Source organism: Lactuca sativa, chromosome 3 (genome assembly GCF_002870075.4).
Source record: "Lactuca sativa cultivar Salinas chromosome 3, Lsat_Salinas_v11, whole genome shotgun sequence".
NCBI lineage: Eukaryota > Viridiplantae > Streptophyta > Magnoliopsida > Asterales > Asteraceae > Lactuca > Lactuca sativa.
In genome coordinates this window covers 15,772,198-15,781,535 of record NC_056625.2, presented here as the reverse complement: position 1 = coordinate 15,781,535, position 9,338 = coordinate 15,772,198, and the positions used below count along the sequence as shown (strand labels likewise).

Sequence of the window (9,338 nt, the reverse complement as noted above, 5' to 3'; positions counted from 1 at the left end):
GACCAACGATAATTACATATTTTATTAATACATAGTAAGAAATGCAGGTGTTACAACATTGTATAGGGGTGATCGAGACTGCAAATGATCCAACCCTAGAGGCTTAAGTGTGTTTAAATAGCCCCAAAACCCTAAAAACACGACTAGCCCATTGGGCCGGAAGCACGCTACCCTTTTTAAGAGGAGTTATGTGCTTCTTGCGGATAATTCCAGATTTTCAGCAAATGTGATAAATGGCTTCCTACTTCCCCATCCTTCTACTTTCTTATGGACTATAAAAACCTCAATTTAAGAGTGGAAAAAACACCATCATAAATAGGATGTTACAAAGACAAAGATTTGTTGGTAACTCATGCTGCACCCACGATCCGACCAATTCTTGAATTCTCCCTGACCACGAAGGACTCCGACGGATCCATGAGAAACGCAACGAGAAAACTTCCTAGCCACAAACACTTCAATGGATCTTACCCAAAACATCGCATACTAAAACCACATATTCTTTTGACTCATTGTATTGAAACCACAAAAATTGAACAAGTCGATGACCCTCCAATCAAAATACCCGGTTCCCCCATTTAGGTTCGAACCACCACCAACTAACGTCCGCAAACAATTAGTTAACTTAATAAACATTTATTAGATAAAAATGTTTATTAGCTTATGTAAGGACCAAATTGAGTTTTTTTTTTTTTTTTTTTTTTTTTTTTTTTTTTTTTTTTTTTTAAATGTTTAAATTAGCTTATTTGGTGTCAAAAAAGCTAGTATAAGCTAACAAATTTTTTTAAGTACTTGAATTAACATATATGGTGATAAAAAACTATAAGTTGATAAATTCTTTATTTAAAATTTTTTTGGTTTAACTTATATGATGACAAAATGCTATAAATTGGTAAAGAGGGTGTTTGGTTTAACTTCTTAAATGACTTTTGACTTTATCTTTTAGAAAAAGTCTCAAAAGATGTTTGGTAAAAGGAAAATGACTTTTGTAAATGACTTTTCCCATAGAGTAATTTGAGTCTTTTTGAAAAGTCACGATTACCTGACTTTTCCCAACTTTTCACCAACTAAAAATATTAAATTACCAATATACCCCTCATCTACCTTAAACATGTCTTTTTTTTGTCATTTTACATGTAAAAGTTAAACTAAACATTTTAACTTTTGATTTTTTCCCTTCAAAAGTTAATCCAAACACATTTTAAAAAATAACTTTTGTAAAAAGTTCTTTTACAAAAAGTCCTAAAGTTCTAAAAATGTGTTTAAATTAGTTTATATATATATATATATATATATATATATATATATATATATATATATATATATAATGCCAAAATAGACATGTTTATATATTTAAACTAATTGGTATTTTCACATATAATATTTTACATAACAATATTAAATTTTAAATAAACTATAAAGGTTAGATTTTAATGCAGGTATCATAGTATTTTATATTTATAAATAAATGAACCGTAAAAAATAACTTTTTAAAATGATAAAAATTTATTTTAAAAGTGTTTATCAGCTTTATAAATACTTTTTTTTAAGTCTATTTGTTTTTGGGTTTTTGTCATAAAAGCTCCCATTTTTACACAAAAAAACCGGTTATGCTCAAAGTCGTTTTTTTAGCCACAGATGCCTTAAATACCGGAAAATTGGTTCGATTTTGCCCTTTACCCTAATTTTACCTTCTGGGCCAGTCACCTTTGTCATAGAAGCCCTTATATTTACTTATCACCTCCACCACCACCGCCCTTTGCCACCAACACCACCATCAGCCACACACAAACCACCACCACCACTACCGTCCATCATCCACCATCACCACCACTACCATCCATCATCCACCACCACCCAACACCATCATTATCCCTCCATCACAGAAATCCATCATCACACCACCATCATCTTCTCCACTTAAACACACGTGGTTTCTTAACTGAAACACAAACATACACACACATTCAAACAAGAATTCATAACTCAAAGAAGATTTTCAGAACAACTCAAACAAGGAAATGACTTCAGATTCAGAACTAAAGACAATTCAGAACTCAAACACAATTTTGTTTGGAGTTTTTACAGTCTGAGAATTGGAGCCATCGACGATTTGGAACTCAAGTGGGAAAACAATATTGTTTATTGGAGAAGTATAGCAACCCCAAATCAATTGGATCTTCGAGTTGTACTTGTTTCTAATGGTGCGTTCCAACTGTTCGACAAAATGTCAAGCCCAGTCTGGTCGGAATTTGTGTGTTTAACGAATCAAGCATTCCGGTATGCAAATGCTCGTATTCTCTGTCCTCTGTTCCTTCTTCCAAATGCTTGCTTCCATATCAACAAACCTGCAAATCCGGTTCTTCAATCATAAGCTCGATCATACCACATTATTATTTATCCACCTAACGAGATTTTGGAAACAAGATGTTTTTGTTCTTGAAACGAAATTTTGGAAACACAATTCAGAACTCAAACAAGAAGAATTCAAACAAAATTTGGGTTAGAGACACACCAAACCTTCTTCAATTGAATTCAGAACTCAAAGAACTCTGAACACAAACATACATATACATTCAATCGATCATCAAGCCCCACCTATTATTGGTGAACAAAAACCAGAAGAGGAAGAAGAACCTTCAATCGATTTTGGAGAGTGAGAGAGATGCAATTTTTTTCTTGTTTCTTTGGATCCTGTCGATTGAAGAAGCAGACGGTGGTGAAGGGAAAAATCGAAGATGGTGGTGAAGGCAGAGAGGATGTTGAGAAGAAGACCAGGTGGGCTACCGGCCATAGAAGGTAAAATCATGGTAAATGGCAAAATCGAACCAATTTTCCCGTATTTGAGACATTTGTGGCAAAAAAAAACGACTTTGGGCATAACCGGTTTTTTTGTGTAAATTTGGGGGCTTTTATGACAAAAACCCTTTTGTTTTTTTAAAAAACTAACAACTTAATCCAAAATACCTATGTATGTCGATTTGTTTATGTGGAGATTGTCATCTAAAGGTAATCAGAAAGGGCAGAGCTCCCGTTTCCTCCGCTTTCAAAATTTATAGCAATGAAAAATACTGCCTAATCGAAAGAGAACAAACCCCACCCCAAAACTTATTCGAAAATTCGTTTCTTCTGCATTCAAAATCAGTCAAAAATTTCACATCATATCAAGACATTGAAGACCATTAGTAAGTGTATCTACCCAGTACCCACCCAATCGCCTCAAAACCCTTTTGCATTTCTTCTTCTAGGATCTCCTGCTCTCACCCACTTCTCTTTCTAACTGCATCGCTTTCTCTCCCGATTTGGATTCACCCCTGTTTGGGGAAACAAATTCAGGTTATTAATTACAAACCCTTTTATCGACCTTTCGCCAGATTATCTATTTGATCTGCTAATTTCTTACATGAATTGTAATTCTCGGATCAATTGATTCTCTATTTCTAGGTCTAATTTTGACCATTCTGCATGTGTACAGTCTAACCCTTGTGACATCCCGTTGAATTGAGTACTTCAAGTCTGAACATTGTATGCATTTTGTGTTACTCTATGAATCAGATAGTTATAGTTTGTTTTCAAGCTTTACTTTTATATCGGTATCCAAGTATTCTTCATTTTTGCATTCAATACCTTAGACGCCGCACTTATCGTACATCTGCTTCCAAATCGAAGCCCTAGATGTTTGGATAGGTCTTTATCATTGATGCAAATATATGTTTTTTAGTATTCAAGTTTTGATTTTTACACTTGTAACACTGAAGTATATAACAGTTTTCAATAATCTCTAAATTGATCCCGGCTTCTTATGCTTCCTAGGTTCAAATTGACGAAACATTTGTATGAAGTTATTTCTGCCAAGTTTCTAGCTTCTGATGAACGTGAAGATAGATGATGGATATCAGATTGCTATATTGAAAGAGTAGATTCATCTTGTTAGCTGGCAATGAGCAGGTCACCTTCATTTACAGCCAGGACAGAATCCAATGCATATGTGGATCCAGAATCTGTACAAAAATGGATTGTTGCATTTTGCATTATTAGATTCGATCTTGAACAAGGTCAACTCATTGAAGAATGTTATCCACCTGGTTGTCTTACCCCTGAAGAAGAACTCGACATTGCTTTCAGTTCATTCCCTGATTCAGTATCCCAACACCATAACCGATCAAGCATCCATGATTCCATGTTCTTCTTCAGAACACAAAGGCGAGGGAATCTTCCAGGTGAAAAGACACATAAAAAACCGAATGAATCTAGATCCAAATACTTATACGGTTTTGTATTCAATAGACAAAGACACGATGAGAGACTGAAACGAGGTGGCGAACAGAAATCAGTTGTGATTCTGTCACGAAGTCCATATTCCAGTTTATTTAAACCTTTATTACAAATCATGGGTCCTTTGTATTTTGATGTTGGAAGAAAAGCCATTGATTATATTGCTGGTTCTATGTCAACATGGTCTTCACCTTTACCCGGTCAACTCATGGAGCTTCCTATAGGAAACGCAACACTTAAAGTCAACCTGCCACCTGTCCATAGCTTGTCATTCGATGGCGAGGTGGCATTTGAAGAGTCTGCTTCCTCCATGGCCCCACTTCTTCCTACAAATCAATCAATCCCACATGGCCTCTTTCATGATTCAGATGTTTTCGGGATTTTTCGTGGGCTTTTATTACAACTTTGGTTATTATGGGAACTGTTATTAATTGGTGAGCCTATATTGATTATAGCACCAACACCCCCACAGTGCTGTGAAGCTGTTGCTAGTTTAATAAGTCTAGCTGCCCCACTTTTCATCAGTGTTGACTTTCGCCCGTATTTCACTATCCACGACCCGTATTTTGCCCGTTTGAATTCCCTCCAAGAAGGTGAAACTTTCCCTCCAATTCTTTTAGGGGTCACGAATCTTTTCTTCTTGAAATCTCTTCGTAATGTACCCCACATTGTCTCTGTTGGAAGCCCGGCTCCGAATTCGGGCAGGGTCGGTTTTTCTTCACGGGCATCCACGGGCAGGCTTTCGGGCAGGCCGGAAGGGTTTAACTTTCCAAATCTGAAGAAGTTTTCTCCTTCGAATTTGTTAAGTGCTGTGAAGTTAAGGAGAGATGGGCCACTTTGTCTTATGACAGAACACAAGGAAGCTATCTGGAGTAGTTATATGCCAATTACTAAACCGGACACATCTATTTTGAATAGGCTTGTTGATGCTGGATTATCTCCAAGGGTAGAAGAGTCAATGTCGGTTGTTAATAATGAGATACTTCGTCGCCATTTCTTGGAGCTTACTACAAATTTTTTAGCTCCATTTGGCCCTTATTTTAGAGTTACTACGCCATCTGTGGGGTCATCTCCTTTTCTTGATCCACCTCCTTTAACTGCTTTTGATGGTGATGAATTTCTTGCAAGCTTATCCACTAGAGGTCCTGGGAAGTTTTTATCCAAGAGGATGAGGTCTAATTGGCTGGATCTCTACAGGTAATAGTTTTTTCATTTTATTTGATATATATTTTTTTATCGTGTAGCATAATTGATATCCCATCAAATATGTTGGAACATTTTATATAAAAGTTTGATGTGTATTTTTGAAGGCGGTTTATGAAAGGGCATAACTTTAAACCATGGTTTCAAAGAAAGCGAGCTGTGGCTGAACAAGAACAGCATAGATTATGGAGGCAAGCAAGAATGCATGCTGACATCAGAGAATTCATTTCCAGATCATCTGAATTGGAAATTGTTGAGAAATTCCATGCAATTGAAAGGCATCTTCTTTTTGAAATGCAGGCATGCATCCTATCATATCTTTGTCTTGTTGACTTGAGGCTATTTTTTTAAAGGTATTTATATAACATACATGTGGTTAATTTTCCTGCAGCAGTCTGAAAAGTTGGTTGATAATTCAGAGGCAACATGGCATAAACTTAAAGGAGATTTGCAGGTGGTTTTCAATGTCCTTCCTAAAGACATGCAGCATCTCCTCCTTATGAACCCAGAAAGAGCAACCCTTTTACAATGACACCTGTCTTTCACCATTGTTAGCTGTATGCCCCACAACCACAAAATATGAGATTGAGATTTACAACTTCAAGACATGGTCTTTATTCTAGGTCAGTTGCTTGCTTATATTATATATGGAGTTAAGTTGATTCAGAACTTATTGATTTTCATTCCTTCATGGAATTGAATGACATATATTATAACTATAATTGTTTATAATTTGTTGTATAATCTTCATTACAAACAACATGTTTAAATTTTCAAGCAAACCAAACATGATAATGGAATGTAATGATAAGCCCTAATAAATTTGGGCATGGGTTGTTAGTGTTACAAATAACTTTGACCATTGTTTTAAGTTGATTCAGAACTTATTGATTTTTTCTTACTCATCTGTTACAGACAATATATGTACGTATCTCAGATAACTGAAGGCATAATCAACACAGCCAATTGGTGAATCATTTTTTTTTTGGGTATTATAAGGTAACATGTATTATTATGTAATAGTTATTGCAATATGCATATCTATGGGATTTGTGTTCTAGAATCAGATACTCATATATTCTTTAAACCATGTTCATTACTTTTTGTTTTTTTTTTAGAATTTAGGATATTGGTTTTGTCATGTGTTAATACAGATGATATGTTATTGTTATAATCTCAGGAATTTTTTTTGTTTGAGTTTCTATTTCTCCTCCAAATATTCTCATTCTTGGATTTTGTTTTTCATTCCCTTGAAAATGTTACTTTCTGTTCTGAGTGAGTATAACAAAAAATTTTAATTATGTGATAATAATTCTTTTTTTATTTTGTATTTGGTTAAATGCACAAAATAGCAATTCACTTTCATTTATTTGCTTATCAAGGCATTGCACTTTGAAAATTCTACCAAATTATAGTATTGTATTATAAAAAAAAAAAAGAATTCGTATTAGGATATAGTCATTTGAAAAATATATGAAATACTTTGTATTTAGATGATTAGTGTAGTTGTTCTAATTTACTTTCTGCTATGTTTTTGTTGTTTTGTTTTGTATCTGCCATCTACTATAACTGACGGTTAAAAAAATGATCTCATGATTTGCAACCTGAAAATGGAAACTTATATAAGGTTGTATTTTCTTTGTTCGAGTATTGTTTTGTGGGATGTATTTTTCTAAGATTTTGTTATATATGTATTTGGCACATTGTATGATGCAAAAATAGAACATTATTGTTCATTTGGATATACCTAAATGCAAGGAAACTTAAAGCTAACCAAATTACCCACATAGTACGTGTTCGACACGGAGCGTTTGACAAAACGCTCCGTTTAAAACAAAAAGTCTCGTTTGGCATTACAAGCTTCTAGCGTTTAGTTTAATCAAAACGCTCCAAATCCAAATGCTACTTCATATAGCGTTTAACAAAGCACTACAAGTTACCTGCTACCAGCTAGTTTTGCCGAACACACCCATAAAGAATTTCAAAAAATGTTACATGATTATTGCATAATATAGAGAACAAATTTCTCAATTGCAAGAGGCCCAACACTTGATTTTTTTATTGTTCCTTTACATGGTTATTTTATTAGTTGGATTTATACTCCACTAATAGATATTGTTAAAACTTTACCTAACCCAATAAATACCTATCTCAATTCCGAAAAGGATATAATGTTTAGTTTAATACATAATTGAGTAAAAATAGTAAATTACTTATCAAAATATCTTAACGCAAACAACACTAATTAATTAATTAAATACTTGGGGACTAATACTAATTATCTTGTTATAGTATCTTGTCTTTAAAAGAAATTCCGACTTTCAATGCATTGAGAAAAAGAAATTCATTGCCCTCATGAAAAAAATGTGACTTTCAACGCATTGAGAAAAAACTTACCTTATTTCCCTCGTGTTTATGGATCATTTTTTTTAGAACGGCGGATGCATTAAAAAAGACTAGTAAGATGCTAGACAAAATTACACGGTACAAGCATTACAAGGGGAGATACACCAAAACGAACCAACAAATGAAATTATAATAAGATCTATGCTTAATCCAATTAAATGTAACCAGTTGAATCTCATCCTCCGTTTGTAAAGGGGAGCTTCTCCTTTTGTTGAACACCAAGGCATTATGGGTCTTCCAAATTAACCAAACCACCAAATAGATTAAGGCAAGTTTAAGCTTTTTCTTCTTCTTACCTTGAACAAGTTCATCTAGCTCTTTGATCAACTCCATTCCACTTCCGGGACAATTCATCAATAAACCACTCCAATCTTGAAACAATTTCCAAATTTAAGATGCAAAACTCCAATCTTGAAACAATTTCCAAATTTAAGATGCAAAAGAGTAACCGAAGAAAAGATGATCAACATCTTCATCCTCTATGTTACACATAGGACAAACAACAGAAACTAAGGGAATGCCCCTCTCTTTTAAATTTTTACCGTAATACGATTTATGATAACTCGCCACATGAAGCAATTGATCTTAATTGGGACCCAACTAACCCAATTAAAATCACGTAAAGGGCTGTGAACTCCAAGATTTTCAGCCATCAAAATCCTCAACGAGCGGACAGAAAAAAGCCCCGAAGCATCAAATGCCAACGACGGCTCAGTTATCCTTTGTAAAAAGTAAAGGAATAATAGCCGAAACTGTTTTTTATGCACACACAATTAGTTTTGTTTTTTTTAGGGGTGTGTATGGGGTGGTTTGGTTTGGTTATTGATCCAAACCGAACCATAACCATTACAATTGGTTAATGTATTTCAATAGCCATTGGGTAGCGGTTACTATTGGTTTTCGATAACGGTTTTAGTCGGTTAATGGTTAGATAACGGTTCAAGGTGACATAAAATTAAAAATACTTTTCTATAAAAATTAAAAAACATAAAGTCAATTGTTATAAAAGGTGAATGATTATGTATATATAATTGTCTTGATAGAAGATTATTTATCATAGATAATTCTAAATAGTTACCCTTTAAAATTTTATTCTTCATATAATTAGATATAATATACTCCTTACGTCCCATATTTATTGTTCAATTTTGACTTGTAAAGTATTTATTCTTCAACTTTAACCTTAAATATTTTTATTTATGTTATAAATTGCTTGATAAAAATTCTAAAAATGAAAAGACATTTAAAACACAATTCAGTAATATATTTTGCATCAAGTGTTATATATATATATATATATATATATATATATATATATATATATATATATATATATATATATATATATATATATATATATATATATATATATATATATATATATGGTGAGGTTCAATAGAGAACAATAATTAACCAAGGAACCAATCTTTTTTTCAACTTTTAAAACTTATTTT

The 9,338-nt window shown here is 33.4% G+C and overlaps 1 protein-coding gene across 2 annotated transcripts; it reads left to right on the top strand.

Annotated features, from left to right (window-relative positions):
* Positions 1 to 2,987: 2,987 nt before the first annotated feature.
* LOC111894259 (uncharacterized) lies at positions 2,988 to 6,682 on the top strand. 2 transcript variants are annotated; one of them, XM_023890333.3, is made up of 5 exons: positions 2,988 to 3,336; positions 3,814 to 5,472; positions 5,586 to 5,778; positions 5,873 to 6,101; positions 6,394 to 6,682. In XM_023890333.3, exons 2-4 carry the CDS (start codon positions 3,941 to 3,943, stop codon positions 6,008 to 6,010), a joined length of 1,863 nt encoding a protein of 620 aa, XP_023746101.1. In that variant the 5' UTR covers positions 2,988 to 3,336; positions 3,814 to 3,940; the 3' UTR covers positions 6,011 to 6,101; positions 6,394 to 6,682. The 2 variants fall into 2 exon arrangements, with proteins under 2 accessions (XP_023746101.1, XP_023746100.1); XM_023890332.3 differs by having other exon boundaries at positions 5,870 to 6,101.
* The last annotated feature ends 2,656 nt before the right edge of the window (positions 6,683 to 9,338 follow it).

What these genes read in the sequence shown, in the direction of transcription:
- LOC111894259 (XM_023890332.3), top strand. Translation starts at nt 3,941, where the DNA reads ATGAGCAGGTCACCTTCATTTACAGCCAGGACAGAATCCAATGCATAT. An exon ending in AATTGGCTGGATCTCTACAG is followed by an intron (nt 5,473 to 5,585) that starts GTAATAGTTTTT and finishes GTATTTTTGAAG; the next exon opens with GCGGTTTATGAAAGGGCATA. An exon ending in ATCTTCTTTTTGAAATGCAG is followed by an intron (nt 5,779 to 5,869) that starts GCATGCATCCTA and finishes ATTTTCCTGCAG; the next exon opens with CAGTCTGAAAAGTTGGTTGA.